General features: G+C 42.3%; 2 protein-coding genes across 6 annotated transcripts in view; both read left to right on the forward strand.

Moving 5' to 3' along the window:
• Window positions 1-8,438: 8,438 nt before the first annotated feature.
• Window positions 8,439-10,589, forward strand: LOC105025468 (C2 calcium-dependent domain-containing protein 4C). Its single transcript, XM_010896157.4, has 2 exons — window positions 8,439-8,602; window positions 8,777-10,589. The coding sequence occupies exon 2, from the start codon at window positions 8,805-8,807 to the stop codon at window positions 10,209-10,211; it is 1,407 nt and encodes a 468-aa protein (XP_010894459.1). The 5' UTR covers window positions 8,439-8,602; window positions 8,777-8,804; the 3' UTR covers window positions 10,212-10,589.
• Window positions 10,590-11,061: 472 nt separating this feature from the next.
• The window catches only part of vps13c (vacuolar protein sorting 13 homolog C), a 94,709-nt gene continuing 87,485 nt past the window's right edge, over window positions 11,062-18,285 (forward strand). For all 5 annotated transcript variants that reach the window (XM_020053640.3, XM_020053651.3, XM_020053645.3 and 2 more), the window contains exons 1-3: window positions 11,062-11,263; window positions 14,985-15,028; window positions 16,303-16,345. In XM_020053640.3, coding sequence (XP_019909199.3) covers window positions 11,164-11,263; window positions 14,985-15,028; window positions 16,303-16,345 — 187 coding nt within the window. In that variant the 5' untranslated portion in view covers window positions 11,062-11,163. The remainder of the gene's footprint in view (window positions 11,264-14,984; window positions 15,029-16,302; window positions 16,346-18,285) is intronic.

Here is an 18,285-nt window from a genome sequence, read left to right on the forward strand (position 1 = left end):
AATACATCGCCAGCGATATTACGTGCTTCTGTGTAGCCTAATCAATATACCATAGGCTAAATTTCAAAATGTATTCATGGCCCAATTCCATTCCAAACCCCAAATATGGCCTAATTTAATTCCAAACGCCCATACAACGCGGCACTCATGATGCACTTAATAAAGGGCGACATACGTGGTGGTTTAGGAAACAGGCGTAACTCCGTCGTAGCAAAGTCCATCATAAGGATACAACATAATTCAAATGTTGTAAGTGCCACGTTATCGGGAAACCAGGCCCTGATTTGTCTCAGGTCAGAATCTGAGAACTGCCGGAATCACCGACTAACAGGAGAAAAAAGGTTTTCAAACCTAAGAAAATGCAGACATAAGCCACAGAACATATGCAGACATTAAACCTCCTTTTGAAGTCTGAAAGTCTGATGCACTTTTAAATGACTGTGACTACAGGTGGTGATTAGATTAATTGAGCCAGACAGACAAAAGGATTTCTCATTGTCTGCTGTTGTTGAATGGAGAGAGCGTTTGTTGTTCTATAAACCTTTCTTTACCAGAGGCCTGTGCGCTCCCTTGCATGTATGTATGCTGACAGTTCAAGGCATGTTTTCTATTCACTTCTTGTATTCTGCAAGACACCCTGTTCTGTCTGTAGTGCACTAGTTTTGACCAGAATGTAATTTTAAAGGAAACACATTGAAAACATGTTCTGTTTTGCAATTGTTCACAGAAGAAAGGCTATAACACTTCAACAAGCAAGCACAAAGCCATATATCAAAAGCAATCACATTTGTCCTCAAGCAAAAGTTCAAGCAAGGCTTTCAAGTCTGAGGTTATACAGCAGGATACACAGCGTACACTGAGCCTAAACATGATCGATGTTTGTTCTCGGGTATCAAGTTTTGTCCAATAATTGGTTCACTTGCTGTGTTAGTAGATGTCAGATATGCTGAATGTTTGTTTTTTTTTTACAAGAAAAAAAAACAATTTACAAAAAAGTTCTAAAAGCTATTGCTTGCCATCACAGGATCTCTATCTACTGTCAGTTCCCACTGTCCACACAGAGATGGGTATAAAAGCCTTACCATCACAGGATCTCTATCTACTGTCAGTTCCCATTGTCCGCACAGAGATGGATAGAAAAGTGTTACCAACCAAGGATCTCTATCTACTGTCAGTTCCCACTGTCCGCACAGAGATGGGTAGAAAAGCCTTACCCTCATAGGATCTGTGTCTACTGTCAGTTCCCACTGTCCGCACAGAGATGGATAGAAAAGTCTTACCAACCAAGGATCTCTATCTACTGTCAGTTCCCACTGTCCACACAGAGATGGGTAGAAAAGCCTTACCCTCATAGGATCTGTGTCTACTGTCAGTTCCCACTGTCTGCACAGAGATGGGTAGAAAAGCCTTACCATCACAGGATCTCTATCTACTGTCAGTTCCCATTGTGCGCACAGAGATGGGTAGAAAAGCTTTTAGGGTTGCTGCTCCTACAGCATGGAATGGTCTTTAATCTGACCTGAAAATGCAGGACATTATAATCACTGAGTCCATCCTAGATAAATAAATGTTTAATAAATGAATAGAGAAAAACAAGAGCACATTTTAAGTAAACACAACAGAATGGTGCTTTCATCTTGCATGCAGACACATTGAGACCCATCCCAACATTTCATATAAGAATAATGAGTAGCAGAACCCAGTAGAATTACCCAAAGATACATTGAAGTGTTTTGTGTTTTAAACCATCTAAGTCAGAAGGTGCTGTGCTCCTATAAATTAATATTTATAAAACACATAAAAATGTTGAACTGTTAATGTTCAGTATTTTTCGCTATCAAAAACACAGGCTATATTTTTGGGAAAATACTGTCATCCTGAGCATTAGCTTCTTTACAAAGTTGTCATCCGGGCAAAAGTCAGCTACTTTGAAGAATCTGAAATATAAATGTATTTTGATTTCTTGACCACTTTTTTGGTTACTACATGACTACCATATATGTTATTACATAGTTTTTAGGTATTCAAATAATAATAATTATTATTATTCTACAATGCGTAAAATTGTCAAAATAAACAAATAACCTTGAATGTGCATGTTTGTCCAAATTCTTGATGTGTATTGTATGTATATATACATATATATATCCAGCCATACATACGTACCCGTGACCTACGATTGCAAGATGCAGGCCTTTTAATTGTACCTAGAATTTCTAAACAAACAGCCGGAGGCAGGGCCTTTTCTCATAGAGCTCTGCTACTGTGGAATGATCTGCCAATTAAGGTTAGAAATGCAAACTCAGTGCAAACTTTCAAGTGTCCACTAAAGACTCATCTCTACAGCATGAGTCACGCCGGGGTCGTGAAGGTGACCAGAAGGCTTGATACTGTCCACACTTGCTGTCTTGCCAGGTGGGCTCTCGTCACCACTGGGATGCCCTCCCTCCAGTGCCTTTCGGGGGAAGAGTCACTGGCTTGTTGTTGTCTCTCTGTTGCGCACTTGTGCAATTGGGCTGTACACTGCTGCCAATACTCGGCCCTCATTCAGGGTGGTTGCGGTTGGTGGGTGTCCCTTTGGTTGATGCTTGGCAATGTGGGTGGATTGATTTCCGGCCTGTTGGGCCCTGTCCGGGGCCTCCCCTGGGTAGGGCCACAGTGTCGCCGGACCCCCCCTGTCTCAGCCACCAGGTGTTACGCTGCTATACTATTGTGCTGGGGGATTGGGTCAGTTCTCCTTCTCCAATATAAATCGTTGTTGATATGAGGAATGCATTTTCTGAATTTTCCCAGTCTCCTCCCGTTTTAAACTTTAGGAGGACATGAGGTCCTGGTCCACACCTGCGGAGTACCTGGTTTCGGGGTCCTGTTGCTGTCCCTGTCCTTGTCCATCTGGTCATGCTTCTGACCTAGTCTAAATTTAAATAGACTCTGTATTTAGCCCACATGCATTTATTAATTATTCCAATTGGACTCTTAATATCTCACCCGGCACAGCCAGAAGAGGACTGGTCACCCTTCTGAGTCTGGCTCCTCTCTAGGTTTCTTCCTAAATGTCAGCCTTCTTAGGGAGTTTTTCCTAGCCACTGAAACTCAACACTACTGTTGTTTGCTCCTTGGGGTTTAAATAAATGCGATTGATATATATATATATATATATATATATATATATATATATATATATATATATATATATATATATATGTCTGTGTTATAAAATCTGTTGCTGAATTAGTAATATATAGTAACGTACCAGTCATAACTGTAGAAAGGCAGATGCAGGATGGGCTAACTATTATGGCACAACAATAAAAACAAAATGTACTTTGAGACCCCAATATGCAGACAGTAAACCTCTTTTTTTAGGTCTGAAAGAGTCTGCTACCTATTACCTTGCTACTGGAGGATCCAATAGCAAAGATCCATACGTGAAAACCTATTATGGGAGACGTTATCAAGTGGAGAGAAGATACCATGGGCCAGACAGTCAGAATGATTGAAGTCAACTGTAGGTTTTTTGTGGATTTGCTAGCAAATGTCTAGCGCTTTAAATTGGATGATTTATGATTTATCCAGTTGCGGGTTTCTAGTGTAGAATGTTGATACCCTTATATTTCCTGTTTTATAAACATTGGCTTCCCAGAGCCCTGTCCTGTTGTCTCCACTGATTTCATGATGAGTAGTCTGTTCCCTGTTTATGCTTAATAGGCACTATTCCATAGTTAGTGCACTGGCTTAGACCTGAAGTGATGCACTATATTGGGAATAAGGGGCCTTTATGGACACTTTATTGTATCCCTTTCAAAATGGTCTCATTTTCGTATTGATCCCCTCAAACACACTTTGTCTGTCATCTTCCATTATTTTGGAAACCAAGAAAAATCACTTGTAAATCTCTTGTTTTCCTGCTTTTGACCACAGGAAGAATGGCTGTGGTCAAAAGTAGTCTCATAACTTTTGAACAGGACCCTGTCAAGCATTACCAGATGGTTTTCCCAAACACAACATTTAACTGACCACCCCTTACTAATCACTAGACGTCAACACTAAAATAAAAAAACGTTGCTTAATGTGCTTTGGTGAGGAAGAGAACGAATAAAAAAAGGCACCTGCTTCCTGTGTCGCCCCCCCCGCTCTACACTAATTAAAACCACAACCAACCTCCTAATGGTGCTGCAATTGGCTAACACCGATTGAATAAAACATTATCATATTAATGTTAGTTCCAATCGCTACTCTAAACATTCTCTTGCTCTGAAGAAATGACGTTATCAGGCAAAATGAAGCAATGTCTGACAGGTGGTGATTCTGTTGCCGTGTTAAGCGTGTTGACTAGAGATCCATAATGCACCCGCTCAGAGTAAACATGCTCGTGTTTTCGTCTAGTCGTTGTTATTTTGAGGACATGACTGACATGAACCTGTTAGCTATTGCATCATGCATCATTGCCTTTGCCTATTGTATTTTCTTAACTGCGTTCCCCAGGAGTGCCTCCGTGACAGTGCAGAATGCGCTAGAAGACGATTTTTGGTGGAATTGCACTGAGAAGTTTCATAAGCTGCCTGAAGGGTTGATCTCTTTGAATAAGCAGCATTATACACTCATTTTTGCAGCGCACGCTAAACAGACTTTAACGCTTTACAGAGCCAGCACTACAGGTCTGTGTGTGTGTGTGTGTGTGTTTGTGTGTGTGTGTCGGTGTTTCTGTGTGTAAGAGTGTGATGGAATACGTGACTTGTTTACATGATCTCTGTTCATTTGGGGGAGTAGAAAGCTACACAGCACTCAATGTGTCAATAGTTGACTGTTCAGGATTTTGTGAATAGATGATTTCAGTGTGCTAGAGTTTAAAGCGTAACACAGTAACATGACTCCCAATCTCTCACTGCTCTAGAACTAGAATCTAAACCATTAGTCTCTACTTTTACATCAGTTTGAGTTAAGAGATGGTAATTTTACTATATTAAATAATTGTAGACGGGGTTAAAAAGACAGGTGAAGAGAATGGTGAACTTACATGATCTGGTGAACACACAAACTATTGAACATAGATGAGCTGGTGAACCTACATGAACTGGTGAACTTACATAAATTAGTGAACATACTGATCTTAAAGGTTTAGTGAATTTGTTTCTCCTCATCATATTTTGGTGGGGAGAGGGTGATGTCATCTGGGTAATCAAGATCGATCAGTCACCATCATGTCATTGCCACGTCTGGCACCCTAATCAAATTGCGATTCTGGTGCCGTCCTTGACAACCATCTGGGTCTTTGCTGGGGTCCAAAAGATTTTCTTTCGAGGATTTCTTCTGCAGGAAAAGCAAGGGAACCCTTTCCGAACTGTTTTTCGAAAGCATGGAAGGTGGCCATTTCCTTGGGAGGGTTCGCACAGCAAAGGCAGGTGTAGAGCAATTCACTGCCCTAAAATGCAGATGATAGTAATTATTCTCTGGTGGCCGAGATTCCCATTGGATGCATTGGATTTTTGGCCATTGCCATGGATACACACAGCTTTGGATTTCCCTCTCGAGTGTTGTTGTGGTTAAACAGAACTGGGGTTTCCCCATGGGACATCAATATTTATGTATCCATTCAAACCTTTATCATCGTTCCTCCACTTGGTGCCGTGAATTTGATTCCACGCGCTGATGAAACATCTGAAGTGTGCAGCCCATTACTTTACCAAATCGCCCCGCTCAGTGAATTCCGTTGTTTGAAGAGCCAGTTGAGACAGAAAATCTTTTGTCGCAGAAGGGTGTGCAAAACATTTTATCCATCAATAAGAACACTGTCGAGAACAGAATAGTAGGGACCAATTCCGCAGGCCGGCCCAAATTGCACCCTATTCCCAGAGTATACTTTTTAAAACAGGTTCCATAGGGTTCTGTCAGGATTAGGGCACTACACAACGCACAAGGCCCGTTGCAAAAATAACATTCTGAAAAGGGGGAATTTCCCGGATGTTCAATTTGTCGAGGTATTTCAAAGTGGTCTTTTTCATTCATTATGTTTGGCATTTTATAAAGCTCCTTTAAGAGTAAATGTATTTCCCTAACTAAACTGCTGCAGTTTAGAGCACATTTGCTGTTTTGAAGATGCAGAGCAGTTGACTATTCAACGCAGAAATGAATAACACTTCAGTGGTTGTGGATGGGAGGTCTCTCTGTGTATCTGTGTGTGTGTGTGTGTGTGTGCATGTTCCAACAGGTCCTATAATGTAACCAGGACACTGCAAATACAAAAATGGGTTGATTTCTCCATTAAACATTTCTCCATTAGAATTGCAGTTTCGGGGTGATTTAGGGTACACCATACAGGGGTTAGAGTTACACCAGACACCACACAAACTGAGGTGTATCTGAGGTTTTGTGTGTGTGTGTGTGTGTCTGAGGTTTTGTGTGTGTGTATGTGTGTGTGTGTGTGCAGTTATGTAGAGGAGTCTGTACACAGGCATGAAACTCATATTCCCCTGTTATTTCCAGCAGACATTTTGGATAAATAGTTGTTAATCCCCAGTGATGCATATTAAAATAGCTGAAGTAGGGACTCTTACTGCTGAAAGCTGAGAAATCCAACAGATAGCTTTGTACACTGCTTTCCTCACAACACATACACACACACACACACACACACACACATTTACTTTGCAATCAAAATGGGGACACCAACACTATTCTCAACCTAACACTAACCTTAACCTCAGTGACCTAACCTCAGTAACCTAAACCCTAATTTTTACCCTGACCCAACTGTAACATTTGTGAGATATAGAGAATGGAAAGATATCCCCGTTAGACAACATTTCCGGTTTTAGCCACAGTTTGGGGACACTTTTGTCCCCTGTTAAAGTTTAATAGAAACACTCACAGAATGTCCTCTGCAATTGGCCATCAGCCTGTTCAATGGAGTCAGAGATTATGTAGGATGAGGCTGACATAGTAACAGCATCAAGGATCATCATGAATAACTGCAATGTTATTTGAATTATGTTAATCAACGTTAAATGCATAGAAATAAAATGAATAGCAGGATCAGGTAAATAAACCACCTAAGATCCAGTAGAATGTCTCTCTTTTATTGTGTATTGTTCTGTAAACATCTTAGCTTTCAGGATCAAAATTTTCATTTGATATGCTGACCTCAAGTGAATAAAGAGAAGAACATGAATTAAATGAAGAAAAGTTATTTAGAGTTGTCAAAGTAGTAAAATAATCAGATGTTAAGTATGTTTTGTTAATTTTATTCCAGGTATATAGCTGGGCAATGATAAAGCATACACATTTCCATGATTTGACATTTTTCAACTGATTTTTTTTCTTCTGTTTTTTCTTGGAGCCTCTATTCTAGAAAGCACCATTGATTAAAAAAAAAATATGAAATGCATGCTTTCTGCCCTGTGGATTTGTAAAAGTGATACAAAAAATAAGAAAGAAAAGCTGTAGATTTGAAACAGTTGGAATTTAATGAACATGCATGCGTAGGTGCCTGCTTACAGGCATCTGTTTATGGCCAGCTAACAGGTTTACCATATCTACAGAGACTAGCTCTAATTTGAAATAAACATTGCCTCCTTGTGGACCAATAGTAGAAATACAGTTTCGAGCCAAAACAGGTATTTCTGACAACTGGGTTGCAGAAGAGTAAAAGATTGTGTTTGAAAACTTGGCCTCGCAGAAGTTGTTATGACTTTGGTTTATCATTTATTTATTCAACCTTTATTTTAACATGAAGTTATGTTGAGATCCAAGCTCCAAATGTTGAGATCCAAAGCTTTTACAGCTTTTAACCCTGTGGCTCAGTTTGTAGAGCAAGAAGCATTTCATTTGTTTTAACCCCCGTGAGTCATTGGTCAGTCAGCACTTAAACTTGTATCCTTTAAAATCCAAAGTGCTGGAAGAGACAAAACCAACTTTAACGGTCCAAATATTTTTGAGTTCACTGTATAGTTTGATATTTGGGTATGCCTTCATTGCCAAAGAAGCGAAAAAGAGAGGAGTTTGCTGAAATAGCTGCATACTCAGTAAAATCAAATCCATGTAATTTATGTAATATATATTATATATTAAGTATTAATTTAATATGTGCTTTTACTATTTCCTGGTGGTCTGAAGGGTGCATTAACAAAATTTGGAGGAAGGTTACCAGATTACCCCCCCCCCCCCCCCCCCAATGGGACCTCACATGTCCATGGTGGTACACCCCTGTCACTGTTTCTGGTTGAGCTGATACTTCCATGTGCTAACCCCAGGGAGCAGTGTCGTGGCATTGGTTGCCAAGCGTGTCCATGTGTTTCCATGTGAACAGCCTTGCTAGTCTGTGAATGGATGACCAGAGAGGACGGCCCACTGTGCAAACGGATGACCTGACCAGGATGGGAGGATATCCCCCTCGCCAGACCCCCCCCCCCCCCGGCCTACCCCCACCGCTACATCTGCAGCCCTATTTAAGCAGCTTGGCTGTGTCCTAGCACCTCACTCATCGGATCACACTGAGGAGAGATTTCCACTTGATGGGGACGTCTGGATCTGTGCGACACTGAAAGGCAATTGTCTGTTACAGAGAGGAGTTGAAGGACCAGTCCAGACTGTTTTCTGATTTACGGTAATTATTCAGAGTAATTCCAAGTAAAATATGTTATAACAATGCAGGACAACAATAGTATAATTTCAGTGCATTTCATAGAGTAAGGACAAGTATGTGAATTTAGTTACATTTTGAGGTCGATTTCGAACGGTTGACCGTGATCTGAACTTTTTCTTCCTCATCCATTTGCAGAGCTGCGATCCCTCTGAGAGCCCATGTGATGTGGTTGGTGGAGCAGATCCGTGTGTCGGTGGCCAAAAGCAACCTTCCATTCCCAGTGTCGGAGTACAGCTTCCGCATCGCGGACATCATGTTCGGAGATAAAACACAGCGTGAGAAAGGAAGCAAGGCCACCTCTCGTTGCCCTAACATAATCACTCCAAATACCATCCCGGAGTTCTGCATCCCACCGAAGATCTCACCTCCACAGGAACTGAAGACGGTGGACTGGAGTAGACCAAGCCCCGTAGGACAGGTGGCTTCATTACCTGACAAGGACAGCTGCCCTGAGAAGGAGGTAGCAGTTAGGCAGCCCTTCATCCACACTCACACGACACTCATCCAGGTGGAGAGTGTTGACGAGATGCAGGGTGACCTGGGCTTCAGCGACGAGGAGAGCACCAACGCAGATCCCCAGAGCCAGGCGGCTCTCTCCCTCCCCCACCTGGCCAAAGCCCAGACCTGCTATGGCTTCTGCACCCTTCTGGAGAGCCCCCACACGCGGAGGAAAGAGTCCCTGTTCCACAGTGACCCCGGCGCCTGCGGCATCCCTCTACCCCTGATCGCCAGCCCCTCCGCACCTCGTGGCCGCTCCCACACCTGCTCATCCAGACCCTCCCCTCTGCCCCGCTCGCCGTCGTCCTCCTTCAGCCTCTCCAAGCTGACCTCCAGGCTGTCTCCCGGAGGTTCCAGGCTCGCGGCTCTGCACCGACAGGGCACTCTGGACAGTGACACCACCTCCTCCACGGAATCCTCCCCCTTCAACTCCCCGCTCCTGACCAGGTCGCCGGCCAAATCCTCCCTGCTCAAAGCCCTGAGCCACGAACGCCTGTTGTCCCGGACGATGCGGAAGGCAGCGCTCTCCAGAAACAACTCCCTGTCCACGGACGAAGGAAGTTCCACGGACAACAGCCCCAACGTGCTCCGGAGGGCCTCCGATGCTGGGCTAGTGGAACCCCTTCCTGGGGCCTACACCCTGGCTCCCCCTGCTTTCTTCCCCATGGACCTGGTACTATACAGGGAGAGAGTCATGAAAGAAAGCCTAGTCCCTGTAGGCATAGAGGGGACGCTGAGGCTTTCTGCAGAGTACTCCCCAGGCAATCAGAGACTCAGAGTGAGGCTGATCAGTGCAGAGAAACTCTATGCTTTCACAGTGGACCCAAAGACTATCAACTGCAGTATCAGTATATGTCTTGTGCCGGGAAAGATCCAGAAGCAACGCAGCACAGTGATTAAGAGGAGCCGAAATCCCATATTCAACGAGGACTTCTTCTTCGACGCCATCTCAGAAGATGATATAAGTTGCAGGTCATTGCGCTTCAAAGTTGTCAACAAAATGTCCACCATGAAAAGAGACTATGTTCTGGGAGATTGTGAGATTTTGTTGAACACTCTGTTATCTATGTAAATATGGGGATCTGTGTGATTTCATGTCCGTTTTATACTGCTCTCTCCATCTAATAAATCAATGGAAAAACATGTGGCTGTCTTGTCTCTTATCCGGATAAAGTGTGACTGTATTAATAAATGGTTTATTTCAAGAGCCATTATTTCAAGCCCAGATCATCACTATTTGTAAATTGGATTCATGATTAGACTTGGTCCATCCATTTGTTAAAAATATAAAATGTGGAAAGCCTTTTAAATTTTGAAGAGCAGCTTTTTTAATGCGTGGGTTGTTTGAAGATACTCTTGAAACAGGGAACATGCTAATTTTATACAACCTGTATTTATTGTAAGGGTTAGGTTGTTGGCAAGATTTGAATATATTACAACCGACATTACATTTCAGTTGATCAAAGTGACAAGACCTTTGTTGTATAGAAGGGACATTTAGGCCTGTTTTTCTTGCAAATAAAACATAAAAAATATTTCCTATTCAAACCATATTGTACGTGAAAATATTCTATTCTTTTGAGAAAATTGAAGTTTATTTCATATATAACTACACAAAAAATAAACGACATTGATGGGATTCGACTTCCGCGAACAATCAAATATCCTGGAAATATTAATAAATGTATCCATATTAAATTGAGTTTACACATGCATTGCAGAGCCCATACTACTCGCTACAAAACCTTGCCAAATTAGACATTTTAGAAGTTAGTATATGTTACAGATAAAAAAATTATAACAATAATCAATTTATATGCAAATTAACTGTTTTTTGTATTACTGCTGCCACATTTTACAGACGCAAGTAGTCGATTGCAGTAGTCGATCGCAGAGCGAATCGCTTTCACATGCTGCGTTTGGCATCCTGCTACGAGAAAGCGCTCAAGGAAGATCACGGGATAGTATTGGCACTGTAGCGCTTACCCTATAACAAGGGGTATAGTGCTGACCACGAATCCACAATGGTTTTCGAATCTCTTGTCAGTGATCTCCTAAACAGGTTTATCGGAGACTATGTGGAAAACCTCGACAAGTCCCAGCTGAAGATAGGCATTTGGGGAGGTAAGTACACGCAGAAGAAGCTGGAGTGACAGCTCGAGCTCTGCTACGAAGATCAAGAAATGCTAGCTAGCTTATCCAGGCTAGCTGTCACAGCATTGCACTGTAAACAAATAGCTGTCAAGCCCATTAGCCAGCTACCTAGCTTGCCAGACTTGGTTGAATATATATATTATTAACCTCACACAGTCCAGTACTGTATAACGTTGGCTACTGTTACTATAAAATTAGCTACTGTTACCATAGCAAAATGCTGCTACACTGAAGTGTAAATATGGACACGATACGGTACAGATATATCAGTGGGTTGGCATATTGGGGGTTGTAGTTCTGGAAACCTAAAGCCTTGGGTAAGGTGTGCGCGCCAATTATCCGCAAGTAACACATGCAATTTCTTCTGGACAGTTCCTAAATGTTCTACACTCCCTCATCACCAGTCAGACAAACAAACAGTTTAGCGTTTTTTTTTTAATGGTTTACATTAATTGATGTAGGCCGACATCAATGAATGAAATAATCAAATATTACTTCCAACTAGCACCTCTGCTAATCTATTGTCTTTACACCAATTAATGCACGCAGGACTAAAGGGACTGATGTATCAAGATGGTATGACCTTAATGCATCAATCAGATTTCTGTTGATGCCTTAATCGTCAGTGTGAATCTGTGTGATGTGGTTTTATCTATTAGAAAAACTTTGATAGCCTGGTCCCAGATCGGTTTGTGGCCTCGCTAACACCTGTACTATCCTGTTCAAGACTGTAGCGTGGCAATGTGGAGTTGGCAGAAGGACACATATCGACTACACCCAGGATTAGGGCTTTTAAAGATCTCTAGTATGTACCTAGTAGTACATAATTAGAATGTGAATATAATTAGTCACACCCGCGGCTGTCAACACAAGCCTAGAATGTTTGACTATCAACTGGTCATGGCAAACTTACACTGTGAATGGGAGATGACTGACGCTTGAGTTGTATTTTTGTTCAGTGTATTGAGGAAGTTTGCACTACTGAAGTTTCTAAAAGATAAGACAACCTGCTCTGCTGGACAGTTGTGCAACACTCACACCCAACATGACTTGAGCTATACCAATATGACTGGTAGGCCTATAGCCCACTAGATTAGGCCAGGCCTTTTCATACATTTTTTTAAATTAACAACAGGTGGGAAAAGCAGACAGGTATGCACGATAAGGGAGAGACTATGGAGGGGATGTTTAGTTTTCATTTGGGGAGTCCGTGGTAGCATCATAAGAATTTACAATTTCAATCTCGGGTACTGTTTGGTTATGCAAACAACCCCTCTTTCCAACAACAAAATATATATTTTTCTCTTCGTTCGATAGTGTTTGTCAAAATCTACTTTGGGGCCAGAAAAAGCAGTTAGCGATTACCAAATGAATAGGTCCAATATTGGTCCTAGATGCTATTAATATAGTTGTAGATGTTCAAGAGTGGAATGGACTGGTTTCACTCTTTCCCCATTAACTTTTTTATTCAAACCTATCACCGGCTGTAGTTTTCCCACTCCAGCCATAGACTTATGTATTTATCCTGTAATGTAGGGTTTTTCAAATCTGGTCCTTAGAGCCAGTTCCACTCCATTTGTTCTTTGCTACCCCCTAATCAGGGACTTCAGCCTTCTGTTATAGGGAGTTTTTCCTAGCCACTGAAATTCAACACTACTGTTGTTTGCTCCTTGGGGTTCAAGGCCGGGTGTCTCTGTAAAGCACTTTGTGACAACTGCTGTTGTAAAAAGGGCTTTATAAATACATTTGATTTGATTTGATTTGATTTGTTATACCTACTGATGGGCGAACAAGGCTTCATTTTAGCAGCAGGATATGATGCTGGCAGCACTCAGATTTTCTTTATCACAATAAAAGCCATCATTGAAATATGTAAGGCAATATAGCTAACAATCTAACCTGTAAAAAAGAACATACAAGAACAATGTTGGAACGGACAATAAGCATAAAATGACAGACAAGATTGGTAACTATATTGCTTTATAGATTTAATTGCACCCACCTGGAGTCCCAGGTCTAAAAAAGTCTCTGATTAGGGAGTTGCAATGAAAAACTGAAGTGAAACTGGCTTTGAGGGAGAGATTTGAATACCACTGCCGTAGTTGTTTGTGTTTCCATTGATGACCGGACCCCAGAACGAAGGCAGTCTTGCTAGTTGGAACTTGGAAACACAACCCTTTGGCTAATTCAATAGAACCAGTTAGCAAATTGAATCTGAGGTTTTCGAGATTCGGGTCGACTAGCACATGCACACTAAATAATACAGAGGATAGATGTGGGATTCCTTAGCTAGACAGGACCCTTCTTTATCTCATGGGTGTCCCTCAGCACTAGAGTGCTGAGGGTTAAGCAGAATGTAGCATTCTGCTTATTTGTACCACTTTGTACCACTTTTTCAATTTGTGTGAGTGTCGTTGGCTACTGTAGCAGGACCAAAGATGTCATGGGACAGGGCGCTGTCATTTTAATTAGAACCGGACTCCTCATTGTATCAGGTGCCTTAGGCTTTGGGCCTTGTACATAGTTTCATGATGAGATGATAGGCTTTTTTCTGCTGTCTAACGTTGATCTGTTTGTCTCTTATGTTGGCCTGGGCTGTTGGATGTTGTGTTTTTAGACACAAGGTGATCGCTTCAAGGTTGTGTCTGGTGAAAACCAAGGGATTGTTTGGAACATTGTTTTGGCCTTGTGTTTAATATTGTATTGGTTCTCCATTGAAAACCTAAGGGCAATTCCAGCGTTATGGATGTGACTCCCAATTCAGAAATAAATTGCCTCACAGAAATTACTTATGGAGGATAAAGGCATGTGTTAATTTATATATTTATATTTCCCTATAGAGGAAGTTTAGAAACAAAATGTAGATGTAAATGTAAATTATGTTAACGGGACACCAAACCATGTTGTGATGTGACGGAAATAGACATGCAATTTGGGGAGAAATTAAACATCGACAAAAGTCTATGAATCTTACATTCTTCCATTAAAATGAAGGCTGCATGCAAAGACAACAATTTATAGACAACAATATTTAAAATACGTAAATATTTTCAGAGTGGAAAATCCACCGTTACAAGATGTGACATTCATCCATTGTGGATGTGACGTTGCGCGGAAGTGCAAGCTCACCTTACCTCACAACATCAAGGCAGACTGACCTTTGAAACCGGAGAGGTAAACAAGGGATTTGGCCTGAAGAGACGAGGGAGGCTGGGTCCCTTTTAGATATTACTGTAGACATACTTTCTAAGTACATGATATGATGGTTAGGCTGTCCTGTTGCCGGGTGTTTTTTTTTTATTGTTAGATTAAGTATTTAGGCCACAACACCAGCCTTGGACACCTGTTGCCTCGCCTTTTTAAATCCAGATAGGTGAACAAAAATGTGTCCGTCGCAAATTACGTCCTATTCCCTATATAGTGCACTGTGTTTGCCCTGCCATATAGGGCTCAGGTCAATAGTAGTGCAGAATGTAGGGAATAGGGTGCCATTTTTAAGGCACACAGGATTTGTTCCAATTAATCTGTGAGGTTTGGTACCTTGCCTTCAGTTGGGTTTAAAACTGCCAGGACTGACCTTTGTATGGGCCTGATGAAAGAAACTGGACACCCTGGTTGACACATTGTTGGTAATTGAGTCGAGCTGACCCATCCAAAAGTACGCTTCATTTAACCTGTTTTCTCTGTCCAGGCAATGTTGTTCTGGAAAACCTGAAAGTTAAAGAAAACGCTTTGGTGAGTATGTACCTGTTAATTGCCAGCATTAATTTCCATGTAAGAGGCCGTTGTAGTTTTCCAGGTACACCTTCACTGATGCCTGGCTTGTACATTATAGGTTACTTTTTGATTAATTTATGTATTCTAGGTTCTTAACGTATCTGACTGATTAATTATACATGATGTTGATTCCTGACTTTGACAACTATATCCACTCGTGTTGAGAAAGGAGACTGCAAGCGAGCAATCAATCAAATGTATTTATAAAGCACTGCTGACAACTGCTGAAGTAAAAAGGGCTTTATAAATAAATTTGATTGATTGTTTGCAGAGATCAGTATAGACGTTACTTCATATTTAAATAGGAAGATAATCATGATTCTTAAACTGATCATTATGAGATTGGCTTAATAAATGTAATTCAGTGTAGGGCCGTCGCGCTCCGTGTAGGGCCGTCGCGCTCCGTGTAGGGCCGTCGCGCTCCCTGTAGGGCCGTCGCGCTCCCTGTAGGGCCGTCGCGCTCCCTGTAGGGCCGTCGCGCTCCCTGTAGGGCCGTCGCGCTCCCTGTAGGGCCGTCGCGCTCCGTGTAGGGCCGTCGCGCTCCGTGTAGGGCCGTCGCGCTCCGTGTAGGGCCGTCGCGCTCCGTGTAGGGCCGTCGCGCTCCGTGTAGGGCCGTCGCGCTCCGTGTAGGGCCGTCGCGCTCCGTGTAGGGCCGTCGCGCTCCGTGTAGGGCCGTCGCGCTCCGTGTAGGGCCTCCGTGTAGGGCCGTCGCGCTCCGTGTAGGGCCGTCGCGCTCCGTGTAGGGCCGTCGCGCTCCGTGTAGTGAGACATTTGGTTTAAACAGGCAGAGGAATTCTGATGTGTTTTCTTGCTATTTGTTGTTTCAACCATTCATACCAGCTCAAAAACGGATTTGAAAAAAACTAACTCGGATCTTTGTTTGTGTAAAAACAGCTCAGTAACTAACAGACAAACTGCGGCTGCTAAAGCTAGGTTGAACTAGTGTTAAATCAGTTGATTAGTGAACAGGGGGAGGGGTGTGTTGTTAAATCACTGGGGTGTTATAGAAGTTACAGAAGTGCACAGACTTACAGAGAGTGTCAAAGTGACAAATACTTCCCTTAGGCCGCTGGACTTAAATGTCTCTTAGCATATATTTCGGCTAAACGTTTCATCCTGCAGGCATTTTGTTTAGTGACTTTCCTGTGTGACTAAACATTTAGGTATGTTTTACTAACTAACATGTGCAAGTGGTGTGATGTTAAAGTAGATATTGTTACTTCCTTTTACAGAGTGAGCTAGATGTTCCGTTTAAAGTGAAAGCCGGGCAGATTGGTGAGTATTGACAGCACTCTCCCTTCCACAGTTAACACTTCCTTGTTTCTTTCCTTTGAGTTGTTTTCGTGAGTATCATGTTAGAGCCTCCGTTTCCTGATTACATAACCCGACTCTGGGAGACCACTCTGGGAAAGTGATTGTATCTGACAGTATTGAAGCACAAACAATTCAATAGCGAGCTATAGTGAAACTCCCATGTCTTAGATTAGAAGAAACAGTATCTGATACGCCTGCTGTGTGTGGCAGTGATGGGTGAAAGAGCTTGATCTGTGTTTAACAGAGTCATTACACTGGTATCTCTGTATCTCCTCTCACGGAAGCTCTATTTCCAGTAGTTTCTCTCACTTGTGGGGCAGAATGAATCTGATCACTGTCTGTGAAAGAGAAGGTTTACTATTACATTTCACAAATAACAAGTTTTTTTTTAATTATTAAATTGACTGCTTTAAAGATGTTATGGCAATAGTTCAGCTACAGAGAATTGCAGGAAATAAGCTTTTTTAAACCAATATTTTCTTAGGTTGGGATTGGGATTGGGATTCACTTTAGAATCCAAATTCAATTAAATGGAGGCATTTAATTGAATTTGGATTCTAAAGTGAATCCTTATCCATTGAAGATGTAGCCTAACCTTGTTACACTGTAGCAATGGCCTCAAACGCCTAGCTTGTGTTGTTTACCCAAGCAAAGATGCCCAGACAGTCACATACTAAATGTTACAGATTTAATGTGAGATAACTGTGGCGGTTGTATTTCAACTCATTGTTTCCCCCCATTTGTCCTAGAGTGAATTTACTTAATAGGCAACCCTTCGAGACTCTGCCCTTGTGGCTCTGCCCCTGGTTTGGTCTAACCTGCCATCTGCAGATGTGGTGACTGGCAGACAGCTGATGTGTAAAAAGTACAAAGTCAAAGTACTCGGCTGGGTTTCACCACTTTAGGGAAGTTTGTAATTAAGACCTAAATTACCAGGTAAAGGGTGTTCAGAATTAACCAGTGGGTAATGCAATAAAAAGGAGTGAAACATTATCAATTTTGGTCACTGGTTAGTTATGAACTACTTGTACCTGGTAATTAAATCTTATTTAGGAACCACTCCGGTTCAATGCCCCCAACCTCCACAGGGATGCCAGAAAAGCTCAGCTGGAGGTGTGGGTTGAAGATATTTCGGACAGGGGCCTCCTCCAGACGTTCCCAGTTCACCCGCACTACCTGTTTGGGCTTTACTCTTCAACTGTGAGTGACGGAATCTAAAACAAAAATCCAGAAATTCACATTGTATGATTTATTTGAGTAATTAATTTGCATTTTATTGCATGACATAAGTATTTGATACATCAGAAAAGCAGAACTTAAAATTTGGTGCAGAAACCTTTGTTTGCAATTACAGAGATCATATGTTTCCTGTAGTTCTTGACCAGGTTTGCACACACTGCAGCAGGGATTTTGGCCCACTCCTCCATACAGTCCTTCTCCAGATCCTTCAGGTTTCGGGGCTGTCGTTGGGCAATACAGACTTTCAGCTCCCTCCAAAGATTTTCAATGGGGTTCAAGTCTGGAGACTGGCTAGGCCACTCCAGTACCTTGAGATGCTTGTTACGGAGCCACTCCTTAGTTGCCCTGGCTGTATGTTTTGGGTCGTTGTCATGCTGGAAGACCCAGGCATGACCCATCTTCAATGCTCTTATGGTCCCCTTTGCAGAAAAGCATCCCCAAAGAATGATTTTTCCACCTCCATGCTTCACGGTTGGGATGGTGTTCTTGGGGTTGTACTCATCCTTCTTCTTCCTCCAAACACGGCGAGTGGTGTTTAGACCAAAAAGCTCTATTTTTGTCTCATCAGACCACATGACCTTCTCCCATTCCTCCTCTGGATCATCCAGATGGTCATTGGCAAACTTCAGACGGGTCTGGACATGGGCTGGCTTGAGCAGGGG

The sequence above is a fragment of the Esox lucius genome, chromosome 2, assembly GCF_011004845.1.
Source record: "Esox lucius isolate fEsoLuc1 chromosome 2, fEsoLuc1.pri, whole genome shotgun sequence".
NCBI classification, from domain to species: Eukaryota; Metazoa; Chordata; class Actinopteri; order Esociformes; family Esocidae; genus Esox; species Esox lucius.

What these genes read in the sequence shown, in the direction of transcription:
- LOC105025468 (XM_010896157.4), top strand. Translation starts at nt 8,805, where the DNA reads ATGTGGTTGGTGGAGCAGATCCGTGTGTCGGTGGCCAAAAGCAACCTT.